At 32.9% G+C, this 25,842-nt stretch overlaps 1 protein-coding gene across 1 annotated transcript in view; it reads left to right on the top strand.

The window, feature by feature from the left end:
• Positions 1-25,842, top strand: part of LOC143233499 (cell adhesion molecule Dscam1-like) — a 79,889-nt gene that overhangs the window by 49,577 nt on the left and 4,470 nt on the right. Inside the window, exons 13-25 of the mRNA XM_076469785.1 lie at positions 490-637; positions 1,197-1,345; positions 2,046-2,177; positions 2,934-3,101; positions 4,071-4,141; positions 4,489-4,729; positions 6,305-6,403; positions 11,586-11,771; positions 12,143-12,433; positions 19,186-19,350; positions 19,505-19,743; positions 20,510-20,591; positions 24,042-24,225. Coding sequence (XP_076325900.1) covers positions 490-637; positions 1,197-1,345; positions 2,046-2,177; positions 2,934-3,101; positions 4,071-4,141; positions 4,489-4,729; positions 6,305-6,403; positions 11,586-11,771; positions 12,143-12,433; positions 19,186-19,350; positions 19,505-19,743; positions 20,510-20,591; positions 24,042-24,225 — 2,155 coding nt within the window. The remainder of the gene's footprint in view (positions 1-489; positions 638-1,196; positions 1,346-2,045; positions 2,178-2,933; positions 3,102-4,070; positions 4,142-4,488; positions 4,730-6,304; positions 6,404-11,585; positions 11,772-12,142; positions 12,434-19,185; positions 19,351-19,504; positions 19,744-20,509; positions 20,592-24,041; positions 24,226-25,842) is intronic.

Genomic DNA, 25,842 nt, shown 5'->3' with positions numbered 1-25,842 from the left:
TGATGTTTATAACCTCTTCCACAATTAACGATCCCACTAATACAATATTTAAGACATTAAATTCAATTTATAAATTTTTATGGTAATTCCATTAGTGCAGAAAATGGAATTTTCTTCCCTACATCATATCATAATCTCTGTCCATTTACCTTACTCCAGAAACTTTGAAGTACAGATGATTCAATGAAAATATCCAGGATTTCAGTTTTTATATCAAATTCTATTACACAACGCTTGAATTTGATGGATTAACAATTTACAAGCATAAGTAATGCCCGTTAAATATTATAGCACTTTGTAAAGTACGCCTGTCTGTTGTCATTGAACCTAGTCCCTCATTATAACACTTTGTGAAGTCACTTTTCTCTTGTCATTGAACATAGTACCTGATTATAACACTTTGTAAAGTACTCCTGTCTGTCGTCATTGAACCTAGTTTCTCATCATAACACTTTGTAAAGTATACCTATTTATTATCATTGAATTTAGTTCCTGCTTACTTTACTAACAAGTTTAAAGCCGAAACAATTCAGAAAGGAAAACTACTGTGCATCACTTGCAAAATGTTCGGTGATCATCCACTGAGAGTCCAATGGAAGAAAGACGGCAAACACCTGGACTTACGTTTTAATCGAAGGTAAAAGTAGACCAGTTATATCAGTTATACCAATAATTATATTGATAAATGTATTATTTGATACATGTATTGTTTTGATAAATTATTGTTTGATAGATATATTGTTTGGATAAATGTATTGTTTGATAGATGTATTGTTTTGATAAATGTATTGTTTGATAGGTATATTGTTTTGATAAATGTATTGTTTGATAGATGTATTGTTTTGATAAATGTATTGTTTGATAGATATATTGTTTTGATGAATTATTTGAAAGATGTATTGTTTTATAGATGTGTATATTTAAAATATTTAAATACTTAGCAATCTCAGATCCTAAAATAACAGATTTACACAATCTACTTAATATCTTTGACTTACTAAAACTATAGAGATACTTTAACATATCTAAAAAAGTACAGAGATTACACTAAAATGTGTGTTGTTGTCAAATGATGAAATGTACTCTGTAAGTTTTTGTGAAAACATATTTTATCTGGTGTTTCATAATAAACCATTTTATTAATTAACCAGCTCACTGAATGATGAAGTGAAATATTAGCTATATTTACATTTTAGGTATGATATAACCCGAACTCTAACTGACGATGGCATGTCATCACAACTGCAGGTCCAATCAGCAGATAGAAGAGATTCTTCACTCTACACTTGTGTAGGTTCAAACAGCTACGGCAAAGATGAAATGAATATACAGGTCATGGTGCAAGGTAAATTTATCCAATTTTTTTGTTTTTTGCAGTTATCAAATTATAGTGTAGTCTCTATTTTTAAGTAAGTTTCATATAAACAAAATTTTAAAGCATTTAAACACAGATTTCCAAACACTCATAATTCAATTCAGAGTTATCTAGCAATCTTCAAATAACAAGATTTAATGATATTTAAACCATCTCATCATTTACTGATCATTAAACAACCTGATCATTTAGTGATTTTTAAAGACCCTTATTAAGAAGTAGCGTTTAATAACAAAGGGTATAGTATCATAGTGTAGAAGTATCCAGATTAAAATGTGTTTAGTAGTGACATTTTTCAGGGTGATGGATCCTAAAAACAGAATTCCTATAGATGTCAATATTTACTAATGAGAATTTCTAAATATTTATTTCCCTGATCTACAGGTTTTTGTTTGTTTGTTGTTACAAATCACACATTCAGCTATCTGTGTCTATCAGAGTACCAAAACATCGTTTTTAGCGTTATAAGCCTTTTGACTTACAGCTAAGCTACTGTGAGAGAATCTAAAAGCAGCCTCAGCAAATGAGTTTACTAGTTGGTATTGCGTAAATAAAGGTTCTAAACAAATTTTTTTCGTGTGTTTTAATTTATATATATATTATAAAAAAGTCCAAAATGAAATAGAGTTTTTAAGAGGCACTGTTAAGTTTTTTTGGTTTATTTTTTTAGAGCCTCCTGACAGACCATCTAGGATTATTGTAGAGAGGGTGGAAAGTAGAAAAGTAGCGTTGTCATGGTCGACACCTTACTCTGGAAATAGTGATATCACGAGATACATTCTAGTATACTGGCAACAAACAGGTGTAGTATACACAGGAAATAATTGTCAGAGAAGAATTAAATAGCTAGGTATTTTTTATGTTGTTTCAATCTATGAAATTATTAACCCTTAATATAGGATAAATAATAAAATAATATATTTGTGATTTCAACCGAAACTGCTCAATACATATATTACAGAGGTCAATAAATCGATACTTGAGCTCCAGATAGAATGAAATAAAGTATCAGCGGTTATCGTCTCTTAAAGATTCTAATTTTTATTTCATTTCTTCATAGTTCTACTATGTTTCATTTCTTGAATATTACGTTTTTATTCCATTTCTTGAAGTTTACATTTTTATTTCATTTGTTCATGGTTCTACTGTCTGTTTCATTTTTTAAAGTTTACATTTTTGTTTCATTTGTTCATGGTTCTATTGTGTTTCATTTTTTAAAGATCACATTTTTTATTTCGTTGCTGGAAGATTTTAACTTTTGTTTCCTTTTTGAACATCTCAGTTTTTGTATTATCAAGACGGCTGGTTGTGTCTATCATTGTAGTTTTTACATAGTATGTACTTTAATTTTGTACATGGTTTCAATTTTGGTTTCATTTCTTAGATATTCTAAGTTTTGCTTGCTTTTTGTGAATATTTCAGTTCTTTTTTCATTTGTTGAAAATTCCAGATTTTGTTTCATTTCTTCTCATATTAACATAAATTGTGTTTATCGGTATTATTTTAATGACAATTTGTATTGAAATGTTCAAACATTAACATGTTTTTTCGGGTCCAGAACTCAATCATCACAGCCGTAAGGAAATCGTTATTGAGGCCTCAAAGAATGAGATGACAGTAAAAGGCCTACTTCCAGTCACTACGTACCACTTCCAACTTCAGGCTGAAAACATCATGGGTCTTAGTGCCTTTAGTGATGACATCAAAGCCACCACCGACCAAGAAGGTGTCTGTACACTTTTCTAGTCAAAAGTTAGCTGTATAATAAAGATCTCACACAGTGTATGAGCGACAGCTACCAAATTATTATTGTTGTCTGCTGTCTGTGTGTCCATCGATTATAGTTATAAACTTCGATGCAAGTCTATAACAATACCTATAAGAAAATAACAAAGAATGTATGCCACGCTAAACAAACATTCTTAAACATTACCGCAAAATCCTACACAATCTCCTTTTAAACAGAAATTTACTACTTGTTGAAATTAAGAAAACTACTTGTTTTTGAACTTAGGAAAATATTACTTATTCTTGAATTTAGGAAAACATTATGTATTGTTTAATTTAAGAAAACACTAACTGTTTAAATTAGAAAAACACTACTTGTTGAATTTATGAAAACATTAATTATTGCTGAAATGAAAAAAGTATTACTTGTTGAATTTAGGGAGGTAACACTGTTCAATTTATGAAAACACCACTTATCGTTGAAATTTGAAAAACACTATTTCTTGAAGTTAGGGAAATATTACTTATTGCTAAAATAAAGAAAATAATAATTATTGTTGAAATAAAAAATATTATATATTTGAATATAGAAAGGCAATACTTACTGTTCAATTTATGAAAACACTACTTATTGTTGAAATTGGAAAACCACTACTTATTGTTGAAATCTGGAAAATACAACTTACTGATTTAAGGAAAATATTACTTATTGCTAAAATAAAGGAAACAATACTTATTGTTGAAATAAAAAATAGTACTTGTTGAATTTAGGAAGATAATACTTATTGTCAAAATTATAAACACATTACTTCTTGAAATCAGAAAAATGTTACTTGTTTAAATTTATCTCTAGTTGCCTTACTGATTCTTCATGACTTTTTTATTAAACAACTTACTATTACTATTTCTCTTCTAACTATATCATCTGCAACATGCATGATGAAACTTCCCATTCTGTCTCCCACAGTTCCTGGAGGTTCCCCTCAAGAAGTGAAAGCTGAGGCTGTTGGGTCACAGATAGTGAATATTAGTTGGAAGGCAGGTGTACAATGAATTATTTGTTGAGATTATTGAATCACAGATATTGAATATTACTTGAAAGGAAGGTGTACAATGAAATATGTCTTTCTTTACGATGAAGTTTAACCATACTTTTCTTTAATTTATTTTTTATTTTTTTATGCTATGTTATTTTCTCCTTTTCTTATTAATCTATATATATTGATTATGGTTTTCATGATGTACCATTCAATAATTGTGAAAACCAGTTGGATTTTACTATAGACATTATTTTCCTATTTACAGTCAACAGTTCATAAAGTATAGCTAAGATTTAAACACTTTTAGCAAGTTTCTTAAACATGTTTCCAATCTTTTCTGTCCAGCCTCCTGAGAAACATCTAACTTATGGTCCAATAACAGGATATTATGTAGGTTATAAAATACATGGATCAGCCATATCATATACATACAAGACAGTAAATATGTATGAGCTGAAAGGTGAATTAGCATACCTTTTGACCACTCCAAGAAGATCCACAAAATACTCTATCATTCTCAAAGCTTTCAACAGCAAAGGTTCAGGACCTCCATCTGAGGAAGTCCTTGTGTTAACTTTGGACAAAAGTAAGTATTCTTTATGTATGTTCGAATTCCATATTTACTTCAAAAAAGTATTTTTACTCTAGAACGTTAATCAGTTAAATTTTACTTGTACCTTATTACACAACAATGTTACTGAGTTACTTTCTACTAGTGTGTTATTACATCAGAATGTTCTTAAATCACTTTCAACTGGTGCCTTTTTACTTTAGGATTTCCTGAATTAATTTCTTCTGGTACCTAGGATGTTCGAGAGTTACTTTCTACCTTTACCTATTTGCACTAGAATGTCATTAAGTTGCTTTCTAGTGGTGCCTTATTATGCCAGGATATTCATGGGTTACTTTCTGCTGGTATATTACTGCACTAGAAAGTTATTAAGTTACTTTCTTCTTGTACCTTGTTACACTGGGATGATATTGAGATGCTTTCTACTGGTATGTTATTATACTAGAATGTTTTTTAATTCCTTTCTACTGGCACCTTATTATGCTGGAATGTTCTTGAGCTACTTTTTACTGGTATCTTTTTGCACTAGAATGTTACTGAGTTACTTTCTAATGATATGTTATAACACCAGGATATACTTAAGTTACTTTCTTGTTGTACCTTATTACACTGGGATGTTATTGAGTTACTTTCTACTGGTATGTTATTACACTAGGATATTCTTAAATCACTTTTTACTGGTACCTTATTATGCTAGAATGTTCTTGAGTTACCTTCTTCTGGTACCTTATTGCACTAGAATGTTATTAAGTTACTTTCTTCTGGCACCTTGTTACACCTGGATGTTATTGAGTTACTTTCTACTGGTGCCTTATAATTCGAGGATGTTCTTCAGTTACTTTCTACTGGTACATTATCATACTAGAATGTTCTTTAGTTACTTTCTACTGGTACCTTTTCACACTAGATTGTTCTTGAGTTAATTTGTGCTGGTACCTATTCACACATAAAATGTTCTTGAGTTATTTTCTACTGGTATGTGTGTGTATGGTTGGTAAGTAAAACTATATTGTGAATATCAATTAATAGCATTATCATACCTAATTAATAATGTGATCATACCTAACTAATAATGTGATCATACTTAACTAAAGCTAGTGAAAATATACAGGTTGGTATTACCCCATGAAGTAGGCATGGCACAAAAAGAATATGTTAATTAAAACTATAGAAAAGCATATTATAAGTAATGTAACAACATTGTAACAAGGATTATTACTGTTTAGTAACAATGCAAACAATATAATAGTGTCAGAAACAGTCCAAAACATGGACTGAATGCCAATAACAATGAAGATTATGATAGATTTGCGCTAATCACTAAATCTTTAGTTGGAGATTTTTGTAGTTACCTAAGTAAAAACCAGAGGCAAGTGTCCTAGATAACAGTCATTGCTAATATACAATGTAAACATTTAATTTAAAAAACATGACATAACTTGCTGGCTTCTGAACTATGTAAGGAAATATAAAGAATGCAAGCAGGATAATTTAAATATCCAGCTTTTTTCACTCTAACTAAAATGTCTTGTAATTCAGTATTAAAACAGTATTTGTTGAGATTAATCGACATTTTATCTTCACTTTCAGATCCTCCAAGTGCTCCTAAACTGTCAGTGACCTCTGTAACTTTCTCTTCCATCCAAGTCACATGGACATTACAGACTGCTAAAAATACTCCAGTTTCAGGTGTTTAAAGCTAGTATATGTAAGACAGGCTATAAAAACACACTATATATGTGTGTGTATGTATTTATGTTTCTTTCCACGACACTATGTTTAAAATTTTTCTTTTTAAAGTACACTGTTTATATATATTCAGCTTGTACAATACTACTTTTGCTCATGGTGGTTTTACACAACACACTGTTTATACATAACTTACATTTTAATTTTTATTGGAGTTTTGTAGTCTGAGCCCAAATCTATATAAATGCACTCTACTTCATTTTCTCTGCCATTTTGTTTTTTAAGTACAATAGGAAAGCACATCTAATTTTTGGTGCCTTTCTTTTTTTAATCCTAGGCATCTTCACATGGCCATACACTCAATAAGGAGTGATCTGCCGTGTCTGGAAACGTAAAATAAGGTTTCTTTGAGACCCATCAAAGTTTCACATGAACACTTCATATTCATGAAACTACTGTACTGTTAAGTAACTGTTAAAGTGTTCTTTATTAAATAACTTGTTTAACAATTTTTCTCAATACATTTTGACAGTACTATTGTTATCAATTAATCTCAACACTACTGTAGTTATAAATAATTTTCAGCAGTACTATAGTTCTAAATAAATCTCAACAGTACTGTTGTTGTAAATAAACTTCAACAGTACTATTGTTGTAAATAAATCTCAACAGTACTATTGTTATAAATAAATCTGGATATCGAGTGGTCTGGATGTGTTGCATCTATGTTACAGAGTTCACTAATGAATATTTTATGGATAACTAATACTCTGGATATCCTGTATTTATATGACAGTGTTCACTAATGAATATTTTATGGATGACCAATACTCTGGGTGTGCTGTATGGATGTGACAGTATCCACTACAGAATATTTCATGGATATCCAGTGGTTTCGATGTGCTGTATCTATGTCACAGAAACCACTAAAGAATACTTTATGTATAGCCAGTGGTCTTGATGTGCTGTATCTGTGTGACAGTGTCCACTAAGGAATATTTTATGGATAGCCAGCAGTCTGAATGTCGTGTATCTGTGTAACAGTGTCCACTAAGGAATATTTTATGGATAGCCATTGGTCAGTAGGTGCTGTATTTTTGTGACACAGTTCACTAAGGAATATTTTATGGACAGCCACTGGTCTGGATACTCTTTATTTATGTGACAATATCAACTAAGTAATATTTTATAGATAGCTAGTGTTCTGGATGAGCTGTATCTATGTGACAGTTTTCAACAATGTATATTATATGGATAGACAGTGTTCTCAATGTGCTGTATTTATGTGATAATGTCCATTAAGTAATATTTTATGAATGACGAATAGTCTGGATGTGCTTTATTGATGTGATAGTGTTCTCTGATGAATATTTTATGGATGATCAATAAACTAGATGTTCTGTATCTATGTGACAGTGTCCACAAAGGAATATTTTATGGATAGCCAGTGGTCTGGATGTGCTGTATTTATGAGACAGTTTCCACTAATGAATATTTTTTTGATGACCAATAGTCTGACTGTTCTGAATTTATGTGACAGAGTTCACTAAGGAATATTTTATGGAAAACCAATAGTCTGTATGTGCTGTATTGATGTGACAGGGTCCACTAAGAATATTATATATATAGCTAGTGTTCAGGGTGAGCTGTATCTATATGGCAGTGTCCACTAAGGAATAATTCATAGATGACCAATAGTCTGTATGTGCTGTATCTATATGAGACAGTGTGCCCTAAGGAATATTTTATGCATGACCATTAGTCTGGAGGTGCTATATCTATGTGACAGAGCTCACTGAGGAATATTTCATGGATAGGCAGTGGTCTGTATCAACTGTATTTATATGATAATGTCCACTAAGGAATATTTTTTTCGATGACCAATGGTCTGGACGTGCTGTATTTATGTGACAGTGTCCACTAAGGAATATTTTATGGATGATTGGTGGTCTGGATGTGCTGTGTCTATGTGGCAGTGTTCACTAATAAATATTTTTTCGATGATCAATAGTCTGACTGTTCTGAATTTATGTGACAGAGTTCACTAAGGAATATTTTATGAAAAACCAATAGTCTGTATGTGCTGTATTGATGTGACAGGGTCCACTAAGAATATTATATAAAAAGCTAGTGTTCAGGGTGAGCTGTATCTATGTGGCAGTGTCCACTAAGGAATAATTCATAGATGACCAATAGTCTGTATGTGCTGTATTTATGTGACAGAGTGGCCTAATGAACATTTTATACATGACCAATAGTGTCAATGTGCAGTATCTATGTAACAGTGTCCACTAAGGAATATTTTATGGAGAACCAGCAGTGGTCTGAAATTGTCCACTTATGAATATTTTATGGATGTACTGTATCTACGTGACAGAGTCCCTTAAGAAATATTTCTTAGATAGCCAGTGGTCTACATGTGCTATACTTATGTGACAATGTCCAGTTAGGAATATTTTATAGATAACTTGTGTTCTGAATGTGCTGAATCTATGTTACAGTGTCTACTAAGGAATATTTTATAGATGACCAGTTGTCTGGATGTGCTGTATTTATGTGAGAGTGTCCACTAATGAATATTATATAGATGACTAGTAGTCTAAATGTGATGTATCTGTATAACAGTGTTCATTAATAAATATTTTATGGATGACCAGTAGTCTGTTTGAGCTGTAATTATGTGGCAGAGTCCACTAACAATTATTCTGTCAATAGCCAGTTATCTAGATGTGTTGTATGTATGTTACAGAGACAACTTTGGTATATTTTATGGATAGCCAGTGGTATGGGTGTGCTCTGTTTGAGTGAAAGTGTCCACTAACGATTACACTGCACAACAAAGTTTTTGCTTCTTGAACACTGTTGGGTGTTCTTTATAGATTTTTGGCTGCTGATCAGAAAAATCACATTCAAATTTGCCCATCACGTACCATTTCGTCAAAATCTTCAATTTTGCTACAATGGAAAAATGATATCATGGCAACTGGAATCCGTCAATGCTTGCTGACTACTGTTGGACACTTTTAAAACACTTTTAATTGTGTTGAACTTAATAGCATATTAGAAACACAAACGCAATTAAATATGTTATTGCTGGTAAACAGTTAACTGTCTATTTCTCAGAGTTCCTACGTGATGAAGCAAAACCAAAACTATATTTGTGCATACCCACCAGGTACCTGTCACAATCAGCAAAATCTTTTCAGGAAGCAAAACTTTTCAAAAATATTGTTGTGCAGTGTTATTTTATAGATGACTAATAGTCTAGATGTGCTGTTTTTAAGTGATAGTGTCCTCTAAGGAATATTTTATGGATAGCTACTGTGTCTGGTTGTTCTGTATCTATGTAACAATATTCACTAATGAATATTTTATGAATGACCAGTAGTGTGAATGTGCTGTATTTATGTGACCAAGTCCTCTAAGGAAAATTTTTTGGATAGCCAGTTGTCTGGATGTACTGTGTCTATGTGACAGTGTTCACTAATGAATATTTTATGGATAACCAATTGTCTGGATGTGCTGTATTTATGTGACAGTGTCCACTAAGAAATATTTTATGAATAATCAGTGGTGTGGATATTCTGTATGTATGTGAGAGTGTCCAATAATGAATATTTTATGGATAGCCATTGGTCTGTATGTGCTGTATCTATGTCACAGTGTTCAGTAATGAATATTTTATCGGTGACGAATAGTCTGGATGTGCTGTATCTGTGTGACAGTGTCATTTAAGGAAAATTTTATGGATAGCTAGTGGTCTGGTCTGCTGTATTGTGTAACAATGTCCATTAAGGAATATTTTGTAGATAGCCAGTGGCCTGGATGTGCTCTATTTTTGTGACAGTGTCCACTAAGGAATATTTTATGGATAGCCAGTGGTATAGATGTGCAGTATCTATGTGACAGTGTCCACGAAGGAATATTTTATGGATGACCAGTAATCTGGATGTGCTGTATTTATGTGATAGAGTCCACTAAAGAATATTTTATGAATAGCCACTGGTTTAGATGCACTGTATCTATGTAATAGAGTTCACTAATGAGTGTTTTATGGATGGCCATGACGTACTGTATTTATATGACACAGTCCACTAAGTCATATTTTGTGGATAGCCAGTGGTCTGGATGAGCTGTATCTGTGTGACATTGTCTACTGACGAATATTTTATGGATAGCCAGCATTGTGAATGTTCTGCCTTTATGTGACAGTGTTTACTGATTAATATTTTATGGATGACCAATAGTCTCTTTGAGCTGTAATCATATCGTAGAGCTTGCTAAGGAATATTTTATTGATGACCAATAGTCTAGATGTGCTGTATTTATCTGGCAGTGTCAACTAAGTAATATTTTTTGGTAGCCAGTGGTCTGAATGTGCTGTATCTATGTGACAGTGTCCACTGAGAAAAGTTTATTGATAACCAATAGTCTGGATGTTCTGTATTTATCTGACATTCTAACTAAGTAATAATTTTTGGTAGCCAGTGGTCTGAGTGTGCTGTGTCTATGTGACAGTGTCCACTGAGGAATATTTTATCTGTAGCCAGTTGTCTGGATGTGCTGTATCTGTGTAACAGTGCCCACTAAGGAATATTTTATGGAGAGCCAGTGGTCTGGATTTGCTTTTTCTATGTGAAAAGTCCACTAAGGAATAGTTTATGGATTACCAATAATCTGGATGTGCTGTATTTATGTGACAATGCTCACTAATGATATTTTATGTATAACCAGCAGTCTTGGATATGCTGTATCAATAAGGTTATGAGAGGTGATAGTTTTATCCATTATTATTTTCCTGATTTTTTTAAAATTGTTTTAACACGTATTATTAAGAGCATAAATGTAGTAGTTCTTGGAAGTGTTTTATATTTTATAATGTAGTCCTTTGTTAAGGTATTTTTGTCTGAGACCACCATGGGAAACAGTTGTCCTTGTCATTCATCACATGTAACAGCTATCAGAGGGGTCACTGGGTGAGTTCCATATTGTTCTGTCATCAGGAGGGCTAGAGGTGAATTTTTAACAAGATGTAGAGTAATGCACTTATTTGTGATCCTTTAGAAATCACTACAAGTTTGACAGAGTGAACGACTGTTGTCTCTTTTAAAACATTAATATTATACTTACTAAGTTTGTATCCATGCCTATTATACCCAAATGAATTTATTTTCTGAAACAGGTTTTATTATCAAACATAGACGAGGGAAGGAGGAGTGGCTTATAACACGTCTGCTAAGAAATACCCATATACACACGTACTACGGATTAAACTGTGGCACACGTTACAAGTTCTTCATCCTGGCGTTTAATGACATAGGAAAAAGTCCACCTAGTGACACTGTTGAAGCAAAGACCAAGGGTTCAGGTAATGATGGTGTAACCATATTTACCACCATAAGCTTCACAACTGAATGTCGTATTTATTTCTGTTGTGAACAACTTCACACTTTATGGAACTTTTTTTTTTTTTTTTTGCTTTCCATGCGTAATACTTAATACAAGAATACATAAACTTTCAAAGTTTATTCTTACTGCTTATTTAAAGTCACTAAACCTAAATCTACTTGTTAGCATTATATAAGTTTGAATCCTGAAGTTTGTCTGAATTGAAATATATTTACTTCTTTCATGATTCTGAAAATGTACGTGTACAACTAAATTATTCTTCGTCTGAACATTTAAGTGTCTCATTATTTTAAGTAACTGTGTGAAACTAAAAGAGATTTTCTTCTTCAGTGCCATCTTCTCCTATCCAGCATGCCTTTATATGTGTCAACGTAACGTCAGCTACATTATATTTCACAGAGTGGGACAGTGGCAGCTGTCCAGTATCATTCTTTGTGGTCAAATACAAACCAGAAACCACCCAGGACTGGATAATTATCAACGACCGTATCTTTCCAAGGCAGTCAACTTACAAAATAAACAATCTAACTCCAAACACATGTTATGAACTTCGTGTAATAGCTCACAATGATGCAGGATCAACTCATGTGGACTACAGTTTTGTTACTCTTCCAATACCAGGTAAGTTACAAACAACTCACAAGCAGTAAAGTTGTGGTTTAGTTACTCTTCCACTACCATGTAAGTCACAAACAAATCACAAGCAGTAAACTTACAGTTTTGTTGCTCTTCCAGTACCTTATAAGTTACAAACAACTCACAACCAGTAAAGTATCAATTTTGTTACTCTTCCAGTAGCAGGTAAGTCACAGACAACTCACATCTAGTAAAGTTACAGTTTTGTTACTCTTCCAATACCATCTAAGTCACAGATAAATTACAACCAGGTGCCAGGTAAGTCACACACAACTTACAACCAATAAATTTATTTATAATTTATTTTCCTTATGGTACCAAGTAAATCACAGACAACTCACATCCAATAAATGTGTTTACAATTTATTAACCTCCCAGTACTATGTAAGTCACAGACAACTCACAACAAGTTACTTTTCAGTGTTGTTTCTCTTCCAGTACCAGGTAAGTCCCAGACAACTCACAACCAGAAACAGTTACAGTTTTTTTACTCTTCCAGTACCAGGTAAGTCCCAGACAACTCACATCCAGTAATAGTTACAGTTTTTTTACTCTTCCAGTACCAGGTAAGTCCCAGACAACTCACAACCAGTAATAGTTACAGTTTTTTTACTCTTCAAGCACCAAATAAGACACAGACAACCCCCAACCAATTAGTTTACAGTTTTATAATTATTCCAGTTTCAGAAATGTCACAGACACCTCACAACCAGTAAAATTACAGTTATGTTACTCTTCCAATACTATGTAAGGCACAGAAAACTCACAACCAGTAAAGATACAGTAATGTTACTCTTATACTACCTTATAAGTCACAAACAACTCACAACCAGTGAAGTTACAGTTTTCTTCCTCTTCCAGCACCAAGTAATTCACAGACAACTCACAACCAATAAATATATTTATAATTGATTTTCTTCTTGGTATGAAGTAAACCACAGACAACTCACAACTAATAAATTTATTTATAATTTACAGTTACAACAGAAAGTGTTCGTACCCAAGTGGGTTTTTGCTTATAACTTAAAAAGTAGCACAATTAGGCTAATAGAAGTATAATATATTATATAAATATTATACTAACACACATCTACGTAAGTTTTAATGTAAATTAAACGACAAATAAACTATTTATAAACAAATAACCAAAAATAGGAGGAGTAGAAAGTGTTTGTACAGTTCAGAACATGTGAGAAAACTGATATTCCTGTAAAAATTTGGTTTGTTTTGTGAATAAACTACATTATACCATTCCAGAACTAGACACTAGGTTCATAATTAGTGGAATTTAGCCATCAAAAAATGTACAGCAATTTAGCGCCGTCTCCGGTCTCCATCATTATCTGCTTGGTCATCATAACGAACAGGAAACAACTGTCCAGTGATTTAAAAAACCGAATTATTGTACAATGCAAGTCTCGTGTGTCTCTTTCTGGTATTGCTACGCAACTTATGGTGCCGAAATCTACTGTTCAAAGCACAATTGCCAAGTTTAAGCTCACAGGATCAACTGCTAAACTCCGTCGTTCCGAACGCCCCACCAAAATTTCAGAGAGAACCAAGAGGAAGGTTTTCAGAGGAGTTAGTAGGAAGCCTCGTTTAATGATATACAGACACTGGTAAGGGAAACTGGGGTTGAAGTAAGCACCTCTACAGTTACGAACATGTTACGCTCTTCTGGGTTCAAAGCATGCTGTCCTCGTAGAACTCCATATTTAAAGCTTGTTCATTTAGAAGCACGATTGAGATATGCAAGAAAGCATGTAGATAAACCCTTTACCTATTGGAAGAGTATTCTTTGATCAGACGAGACTAAAATTGAGCTTTTTGGCCACAATGATGTTCACTATATTTTTCGTAAGAAGGGGAAATGAAATCTTCCAAAGAACACCACCCCTACAGTTAAACACAGAGGTGGCTCGATCATGCTATGGGGTTCCTGCAGCTCTTCTGGTGTAAGCAGCCTTCACCGCGTCAACTGAATCATGAAAAAAAGAAAAGTACGTTGATATATTATGCACTTATATCAAGAATGATGCTCGGAACTTGCGGCTTGGGCATTGTTGGATCTTCCAGCACGACAATAACCCTAAACACACATCGAAATATGTGCAATCCTGGTTGCAGAGGAAACATATAAGTGTTCTGGAGTGACCATTGCAATCACCCCATCTCAAGCCAATTGAAAACGTTTGGCATGAGTTGAAGACCAGTGTTCATCAGCGTCATCCGAAAAACTTGCAAGAGTTGGAGGCCTTCTGTAAAGAAGAATGGAATAAACTACCAGTTGAGTACTGTCAAACGATCATGGAGGACTATGAGGAGAAATTGCACCAAGTAATTCACCTGAAAGGCTACACAACTAACCATTAAAGTAGATGCACGAACACTTTCTGCCCCTCCTATGTTTGGCTATTTGTTTATAAACAGTTTATTTGTCGTTCAATTTACATACAAATTTATGTAGATGTGTGTTAGTATAATATTTATAATATACCTTACTTTCATTACCCTAATCATGATACTTTTTAAGTTAAGAGGAAAACACTACTCATGATGCAGTGGTACAAACACTTTCTGTTGTAACTGTATTTTCCTCCTGGTACCAGGTATGTCACAGACAACTCACATCCAATAATAGTATTTATAATTTACATACCTTCTAGTACCAAGTAAGTCGCACTCCTCTCACAACCAATAAATGTATTTATAATTTATTTTTCTCCTGGTACCAGGTAAGTCACAGACTATTCACAAGCAGTAAAGTTACAGTTTTCTTCGTATTCCAGTACCAGGTAAGTCACATACAACTTACAACCAGTAAAGTTACAGTTCCTTTACCTTTTTAGTACCAGATAAGACACAGACAACTCACAAGCAGTAAAGTTACAGTTTTTTAATCTTCCAGTAGCAGGTAAGTCACAGATAACCCATAATCAACTAGTTTACAATTTTCTTATTTTACCAGTACCAGGTAAGTCACAGATAACCCATAATCAACTAGTTTACAATTTTCTTATTTTACCAGTACCAGGTAAGTCACAGATAACCCATAATCAACTAGTTTACAATTTTCTTATTTTACCAGTACCAGGTAAGTCACAGATAACCCATAATCAACTAGTTTACAATTTTCTTATTTTACCAGTACCAGGTAAGTCACAAATAACCCATAATCAACTAGTTTACAATTTTCTTATTTTACCAGTACCAGGTAAGTCACAGATAACCCATAATCAACTAGTTTACAATTTTCTTATTTTACCAGTACCAGGTAAGTCACAGATAACCCATAATCAACTAGTTTACAATTTTCTTATTTTACCAGTACCAGGTAAGTCACAGATAACCCATAATCAACTAGTTTACAATTTTCTTATTTTACCAGTACCAGGTAAGTCACAGACAACTCAAAACCAATAAATGTATTTATAATTTATTAACCTCATAGAACCAAGTAACTCACAACCAATAAATGTATTTATAATTCATTTTTCTCTTGCTCCCAGGTAAGTAACACACAATTCACGAGCAGTAAAGTTACAGATTTGTTGCCCTTCAAGTTCTAGGTAATTCACAGACAACTCACAACTAATAAATGTATTTATAATTTACTTTATTCTTAGTATTAGGTAAAACACTAAGAACTCACAACCAACAAATTTATTTACAATTTATTTTCTTCTTGGTACCAGGTAAGTCACAGACAACTCACAACCAATAAATCTATTTATAATTTATTTTCCCCCTGTTACAAGGTAAGTCACAGACAACTCACAACCAAGAACTGTATTTATAATTTATTTTCTTGTTGATCCCATGTAAGTCACAGACAACTCACAATGAGTTATTTTATTTATAATTTATTTTCTTTTTAGTGCCAGGTACCTCACAGCCAACACCCATCTAATAAATACAATTAATTTATTTTTTTCCTTGGTACCACATAACTCACAGAAAACTGACATCCGATAAATTTAGTTATAATTTACCTTCCCCCTGATACCAGGTAAGTCACAAACAACTCACAACCAATAAATTTCGTTTTAATTTATTTTATTCTTAGTGCCAGGTAAGTCACAGACAACTCAGAAGCAGTAAATGTACTAATAATTTATTTTCCTCCTACACCAGGTATGTCACAGACAACTCACAACCAATAAATGTATTTATATTTTCTTTTTTGGTATGAGGGAAATCACAGACAACTCACAAGTGATAAATTTATTTATAATTTATTTTTCTCCTGGTACCAGATAAGTCTAAGACATCTCACAACCAAGAAATATAATTATAATTTATATTCCTCCTGGTTAGAAACAATTCACAACTAATAAATTTACTTACTATTTATTTTCCTCCTTGTACAAGGTAATTCACATACAACTTGCAGCTGATAAGTTTATTTATAACTTATTTTTTGTCTTCTACCAAGTAATTCACAGACAACTCACAACTAATAAATGTATTTATAATTTATTTTATTTTTGGTGTGAGGTAAATCACGAACAACTCACAACCAGTAAATGTATTAATAATTTATTTTCCTCCTTCTACCAGGAAAGTCACAGACAACTCACAACCAATAAATGTATATATAATTTATTTTCCCCTAGGTACCAAATAAGTCTCAGAATTCTCACAACCAATAAAAGTACATATATTTTTTTTTCCTCCTGGTACCAGGTAAGTCACAGACAATTTATAACTTGTTTCCTCCTGGTACCAGGTGAGTCATAGTCATCTCACAACCAACAAATTTATTTATAATTTATTTTCCTCCTGGTAGCAGGTAATTCACAGACAACTCACCACCACTTAGTTTACAGCTTTGTTACTCCTACAGTACCATATAAGTCATAGACAACTTGCAACCAATAAATTCATTTGTAATTTACTTTCTTCATTGTACCACGTAAGTCACATACAACTCACAACCAATAAATTTATTTATAATTTAGTTTCCTCCTGGTACTAGGTAAGTCACAGAGAACTCACAACCAATAACTGTATCTATAATTTATTTTTCCTCCTAGTACTAGGTAAGTCACAGACATCTCATAACCAATAAATGTATTTATAATTTATTTTCCTCCTTGTACCAGGTAAGTCACCAATAACTCACCATTAATAAATTTACCTATTATTTATTTTTTTCCTGTAACCAGATAAGTCACTCAGAACCAATAAATTTATTTATAATTTGTTTTCCTCTTAGTACCAAGTAAATCACATACAACTCATGACCAATAAATGTATTTATTATTTATTTTCCTCTTGGTTTCAGGTAAGTCACAGACAACTCACAACCAATAAATGTATTTAAAATTTATTTTCCTCCTGGAACCAGATAATTGACAGACAAATCACAACCATTAAAAATATGTAAATATATTTTGGATTAATGGCAAATAGTGAAAAGAAACAGCTGACAATTCTGGAATTAAAGATTTTCCCCCACACAAAGCCAGTAGTAAATAAATTATATTTCATCTCAGTATTAGTGACAAAACATTTATTTGTATTAACCAAAATTTCACTTCCATTATCACAACCTTTAGCCTGCTTACATCTTTCTTTTAAATGTAAACCTATGTATCACTTCCATTATCATAAAGCCTATCCTGCTTACATCCATCTTTTAAATATTATCCTATATTTTACTTCTATTATCACAAAACCTAGTCAACTATTGTCCATCTTATAAACGTTAACCTTCATATCACTTCTATTATCACAAACCCCAACCAGCTAATGTCCATCTTTTGAACATTAGCTTACATTTCACTTATATTATGACAAAGCTGAGCCAGCTAACATCCCTCTTGCAAACATTAATCTTGGTATCACTTACATTATCATAAAGCCCAGCCCACTGTGCATTGAATAGTAAATCTCTTCAAGTGCTATTCACTCATTATACAGTTAGCTCTCAATCAATAGATGTAAGACATGAACCTTGTCCTTGGAAACACCAGATGGCCATCATTAGGATGACTGATAGGAAGTTTTACTACTATTTAGTCAGGACTTAGCTTCTGACTAATTCCCAATAAGATAAAATTAATAAAGATTTAGTAATTACCACTAAAGATCTATAATATCTATAAATGTGGCCAAACCAAATACCTGTTACTAACTCGTTAAGTAATGACATTAATTAACCTCTTTATTTATCTTTTACAATGTAGGTAGAGGTATGACCAAAGGTCAAGGGATGGAATTTTCATTCTTTCTCCTGATTCCATCTGTTGTTGGGATGTACAGTTTTTTCAGTATGATTTCTAATTCTACTGGACTCTCTAGTTTCCACTATATTATTACACTGGCTTTTAATTAACTTGGTTAAAAATGTTGGAAGCAATATGACTTCCACAGTTACTTGTTTACAACAAAAATTTGTCTTCTGAACATAATCAGAAATCAGAATTGTTTTGCTTTATTTTTAATATTTTACCCTGATCCAATTCACCAACAGACTAATGTCAAGTAACATAAGTCAGTGATACATTATTGATACCCTGATCCAATTCACTGACAGACTTATGTAAAGTAACATAATTTGGTGATAAATTATTGATACCCTAATTCAATTCACTGACAAACTAATGTCAAGTAACATAATTTACAAACATAAATAGGTCATTCCTAACAACCAAAACATAAAGCAGAATAACTTTGGTTTACCATGGCTTCTGTAACAACTTAACTGACTATTTTTTTGCTCAAATGTACAGCTCAACCTTCCTCTACTGTAAGGATTAGCTCTGTCCCCTTCTATACCAACCTGTCCACCATTGTCCCTCTAGCTGTCACCTGTGTTATACTGGTTACTGTCATTGTCGTTATTTGGAGTATTACCTGGAGAAAGCATGGAAGAAGATATCACCAGGACAGTGAAAGTACGTTTACGTTTATCCATTTGTTAACATTCACTTACAGTTATTGATATAGCATCTATTCTTTGATGAGTTGTTGGTATACTGCTATATTTTTCATCTATTGTTTTATTTGTAAGGCTGTTTAACATATTGGTTAATACGTCAACTTTGGTAGACACCAGAAGGCAACAGAAGGAGGTAATTTCTGAACCTGTTCCAATGACTGAGGTGAAGAATAAGTCAGTGACAGAACCAACCTACCACACAACCAAAGAAGAGCTATGCTACCCTTCTCTGTATTCCACCAGTAGAGTACCTGTTTGTGAGGACCACAGCAGTGGAGATAGCAGCACTGAAGGGTGCTCTCTGTCAGACAGCATGATAATATATGATATTCCTTTTGTTGTGAGACAGGTGAGAGTGTAAAAGATAATAACCAAACAAGTATAGATATTTATGTAGGCATTATATTCATCAAGATTGGAGAAATTGTTAAAATAAGACTCTTTGGCAAATCTTCTTTCTGCCATGAAAAACGATAGTTGGGAGGGTCATACACAACACCTTTCAAACTGTTTTACTACTGTAGATATATATATGATAGTTGAACCATCTTATAACTCTGGTTAGACTTCTCATGTTCAAGAGTATAGGAACTGAATGTTATACATATAATTATATTGTTGTTTTTTTCTTGATTATTTACAACTTTAGTTAATCACCAATTGTTGTAATTATATTGTTGTTTTTTACTTGGTTATTTACAATTTTAGTTAATTACCAATTGTTATAATTATATTGTTGTTTTTACTTTGTGATTTACAACTTCAGTTAATCACCAATTCTTATAATTATATTGTTGTTTTTTACTTGGTTATTTACAACTTTAGTTGATCACCAGTTATTATCATTGCATAGTTTTTATAAGTTGGTTATTTAGAAGTTTAATTTATCACTAATTTAATTAAATTATTTATTTTCTATGCTGTTATTTTGAATGTGAAGAACCACTTCTGGTTATAAGAACTACTTAACAAAACAACACTACTTTACCAAAATGAAAGTTTTTAATTAAATTATTGTAGTTAGTTTGAATTTTATTTCTGTCACGTTTACCAATGCTTTTATTCACAAACTTAAATAGATAAGTAAATTATCTCTATTTTATTTCTTTGCTCAGCCTTCCTACTCCACCAGGCTCAATAACAGAGATAGAAGAAATGTCCAGTCTCATGACATTGGTCATTTGTACAGTTTTTCAGGTACAGCAAAAAAGATGCTGTTTCAAAGTTAAACCTAATATATTAAAGCATTATAATCTTATCCTATAAAAATTCATGGATTGTAAAGAGTTTCTCTCAAAACAAAAGAGATTGGTCTGTAGCAACCTTTGACTTCTGGCCTCGATAATAACTGCTAACAAGAAAGTAGTTCTTTAATAATTCAGAACCATGACAAAAAATTCTGATATTTTGAAAAACAAGCATAAAATCAAATATGTTCTTTACTATCATAAATAACTGCTGTCCAAATCGTTAATAACCTTTAGTACAATCTATCAACATAACCATAAACCTATACCATAGATGACCACTGTCCAAGTAATTAATAACCTATAGTACAATTCTATCGACATAACCATAAACCTATACCATCGTTAATCACTGTCCAAGTCGTTAATAACCTATAGTATAATCTATTGACGTAACCATAAACCTATACAACAGGTAACTGCTAGCTGCTCTATCAATACTGTGCATTGTATCCCTTGTTGTGACCATATCATGGTAATTATTTCATACTGTTTGTGTTTTTTCATACAAACAAATAAGCAGATTTGGTTTGAATTTTGTGCAAAGTTACACGAGGACTATCTGAGACAGCCATTCCTAATTTAACAGTGAAATACTAGAGAGAAGGACAGCTAATCATCACCACCCACCACGAACTCGGGGGATTAACTGTCACAATACGAGGGTTGTTCAAAAAATACGCGGACTGTTTGAATTGCGCGGCTCCAGTTGGTTCCAGGGGAATTCGCTTGGTGTCGCTAGGTTCGCACAGATCAGCTGATTACGACGCCATTTCCCGATTGCAGATATCTTCATTTGTGTATTAGCTACGCGGTTTTAAGTGAAGTGCGATTTTTTTCTTTTGGCGGATTTCAGAATGAATGACCTGAAGGAGCAATGACATGCTGTGAAATTTTGTGTTAAACTTGGAAAATCTGCGACTGAAACTTTTGCTATGCTTAACACGGCTTACGGTGATGTTGCTATGAATCGTACGGCATGTTTCAAGTAACATGAACGTTTTAAGGATGGTCGACAGTCCATTGAAGATGATGAGCGTCCTCGACGTCCTTCCACGTCAACTGACGACCCACACGTCGACAAAATCAACACCCTGGTGCGGGCAAATCGACGTCTGACTGTCAGGGAGCTTGCTGAAGAGTGTGGGATATCAGTTGGATCTTGTTACGAGATTTTGACCGAAAAAATTGAAGATGCACTGCGTTGCTGCGAAATTCAGCCCTCAGAACTCGTGAGTTTTGGGCCAAAGACTCGATCACTGTTCTTCCCCACCCACCCCCCTACTCATCTGACCTTGCTCCTTACGATTTTTTCTTGTTCCCCAAACTCAAAAGACCCTTGAAAGGAAGAAGATTTGAGACGATTCCCGAGATTAAGGCAAATGCGACGAAGGAGCTGGAGGACATTACAAAAGAAGCGTTCCAGGACTGTTTCAACAAGCGGAAACACCGTTGGGATAAGTGTGTGCGTTGGGGAGGAGAGTACTTTGAAGGGGTCCCAGACCTGTAACTTCTAAATAAAGTACATTTTGTTTTATGACGTCAGTCCGCGTATTTTTTTTGAACAGCCCTCGTATAACACTCTCACAGGACAGGGAATCAAACCCGCAACCCTCTAACCACCTGACCACCAAATAAACAGTCTGCACTGAACTCACTTAGTAGTTTCAGTTGTTAATATTTCCAAGCATTATAAAACTAACTCTTCTAACTGGTAGAGCACTCACCTGACCTGTAACGGGATAATGAAATATGTATTGTAAATAATAAAAGAATATTATTGGTGTGTTGATTCAGTAATGAAGCAGATCAGATACCTTACTAAAAGTTAACTCTCTGTTTTCATGAATTCAAACTAAAACACAGTAGAGAGCATTCATCTAAGATTAAATTTAACTTCAAGGCAAGAAATCTTATCAAAAGTGTAAATAAACCTACTGAAACCTCATCAGAGTTTCAACTGAATGAACATTTAACAAATATCCCACAAACTGTAAGTTTGAGAAAGAAATAATCATGAATCTTAATGTGTCATTCAGTTTGTTACTTTTTCCCAATTTTGAGGAGATTCACCCCACTTTTCATCAATAATCCTGAAAAAAGACAAACTGAAACGTAAAACTACACTCCTAACATGGAGGTTTGTAACTTGTGGATGGAATTCCCTGAAACAGAGCAAAAGTGAATCAACTGATGAATCGGGATTCAAAATCCTTCCTACCAAAATTTACAATACGTGATAAGAAAAACAACAGTTGATAGCAGGTGGTTCAACACTTATCACTTACTTCTCTTGTACTGTCCAACAGTCTTTCTACACAAAAACTGAACCAGATAGCTGATACTTATACAAAATATTGACATCACTTGTCACATTATGGCTATCACCTCTGCAGTTCTGAGTTAAAATATTTTAGTCTTAGAAACATATACTATCAATTTTCAACTGTCCCCAAAACCTTTTTCAGAATTCGTTGAAAATGGAATAAGTATATTATAACAAGCTAAAACTTTAAATAAAATGTTTTGTAAACCCGTTTTCATCTTCATTATTAGGCTTTGTTTTCCCCATTACTTCCTTCCTGTGTTTCGCAGTCTAAACCTGTTAGAATTAGTAATATTTTGGATATGTCCGTTATGTCAGTCATGGAAATATTCAACATGAACTGTTAGAGCTGTAACAGAGATAAGTCTAATAGCATGTCCATTATGTCAGTCATGGGAATATTCAACACGAGGTGTTAGAGATGTGGCAAAGATAAGTCTAGTAGCATGTCCATTATATCAATCATGGAAATATTCAACAAAAACTGTTAGAGCTGTAACAGAGATAAGTCTAGTAACATGTTCATTATGTTAGTCATGGAAATATTCAACATGAATTATTAGAGCTGTGACAGAGATAAGTCTAACAACATGTCCATTATGTCAATCATGGAAATATTCATTATGAGCTGTTAGAACTGTGACAAGATAAGTCTAGTAATACGTCTATTATGTCAGTCATGGAAATATTCAACATAAACCGCTAGAGCTGTGATAGAGATAATTCTAGTAACATGTCTACTATGTCAATCATGAAAATATTTAATATGAACTGTTAGAACTGTGACACATATTATCTTAGTAACACATTCATCACATGAGTTATTAAATAAGACCACAAATTCCAAAGGTTTAATGTTACTGATCTGAAGTTTGAGGTCATAGTTGTTCTAAAACTATTTAATTTTTATTGTACACTGCTGCATGTAATTCTCTAGGTTTGATAAATAGTTTCCAAAACTTGCTTTTCATGCAAAACTTCATTGAAATGTAGTTTTTTTTATTTGTAAAATAAATTGACAGTAACAGAGAATTTTGTTAAATGAAATCTTGTACATTCTAATTCCTGCCACAGGAGGAAGACCCATCTCTCAAATTTTGTTTCAAGACCACAGGTCCCATTTATCCAGTCCTTGGTCTGAACAGAACATCGACGACATCTTAACAGTAAACTTACCTCATGGGAAGACATTATCTACTGCCAGGTGGTGCAGCAATTCCCAACAATGTTCAGGCAATGATAAATTCTATTTGCATGGGTAAGAGGGCTGTGTCATCGGTTGGAGTTAACCCCTAACCTCTAATCAGCATGAATTAAAATCTGTAGCTGTGTAATTAACTGATTCTAATGTAGTTTGTTTTAATATAATGAAATATAATAATTTGAATAGTGGTAACACACTCAAAATTATTTATTTTTGCTGGTCCTTCTTTATTTCCTGAGTTATGCTTTGTATATCTGCTTCAGTTACAATTATGTATCATGAGTAAAGAGAGTAGTTGTAGAGATGGCTACTGTCAGTCCTTCAAAAAGGATGTATCCAAGATAGCAGGGATAACAATAATTAACATATAACAATATGTATATAAAATTATTTAATCACAATATAATTTATCCTGTTTTTGTCTGTTAACATGCTACTGTACAGTATATGGATAGATAATGTAAATGCCATCCATACCATCATGTTTACATTGATTTTGAAGGAGTGATATTAGCCCTCCTGACATTTACTTTCTTTTTTTTGAAACGTTTTTTCTTCTTGTTGTTTTTAATTCAGTGTTTCAATAGACATAGGAAGGTTTTATTTATAACTAAGTTCTAAATACAATGATGATCCAATTGTTATATTTACTGTTTATCTATTATTAGTTGGTAATTCATGTTTCACCCTATGCATAAACTTTTTAAGAGGACACCAAATATCTGTAAGAAAGCTAACTTCAAGGGATAATGATAGCATTGTTTACACTAGACTTATGGTTCTTTCAATTACAAGTAGTTATTAATAATATTTACAGAGGTGGATATCTGGTGTGATACTATATCACCTCAGGGAAACTGTTTTGGTTTTTGAGTTATCATGTAATAAAAATAAGCAGAAGAAAGAAGAACAAGAAATTAAAATATTTTGTTATGATATTGGCAGATAGTACCAAAACTTGTGATTGACTTATTACATAGATATTGTTATAAAAGGAAATACTGTAAAGTTCTTATGGCCTACTGAGGAAATATTTGAAATACCATTCTGATGAACTGTCTTGGCCATTCCTACATATACATTGCTGCCACATATCCAATTACTAGACAACTGTAGAAGGCTTGTTGATAATAAAACATCAGATATATCATTATCACACATTTCAAATAAATATCTTTATTGTATCTTTAAAGAAGGCCTTCCTTAAGTATAAAGAGTAATAAGGAACAACTGTTAGACTAACATCAGATTGTCTGTCAATGTACAATCATTGAGAAATGTACTGTGATACGGCTGAGAGACAGAGAAAGCTGGAATTTTAACTTTCTCTAAATTTCACTAAGAATGTGTTCTGTATGTTAGAACAAGTGGCACTACCTTTTCATAATAAGTAACTTCTGTGTAGTTTCTACCACGGAAGTGTTTAATTTGTTTAGTTTTATTCATGGGAGTCTTTGGTATGTTTGATTTCATTAACTGAATCTCTAGTTTGTTTAGTTTCATTCACTGGCTTACTAGTTTTATACATTTAATTAACAAGAATCTTTAGTCTGTTTAGTTTCACTAACAAGTATCTTGGGCCTGTACAATTTCATTAACAAGAGTCTTTAAACTATTTATTTTAATTAACAAGTATCTTGGGTCTGTTTAGTTTCATTAACAAGAATCTTT

This window comes from Tachypleus tridentatus, chromosome 12, assembly GCF_004210375.1.
Source record: "Tachypleus tridentatus isolate NWPU-2018 chromosome 12, ASM421037v1, whole genome shotgun sequence".
In the NCBI taxonomy this organism is placed as follows: Eukaryota; Metazoa; Arthropoda; class Merostomata; order Xiphosura; family Limulidae; genus Tachypleus; species Tachypleus tridentatus.
This window is presented reverse-complemented; position numbering and strand designations above follow the sequence as displayed.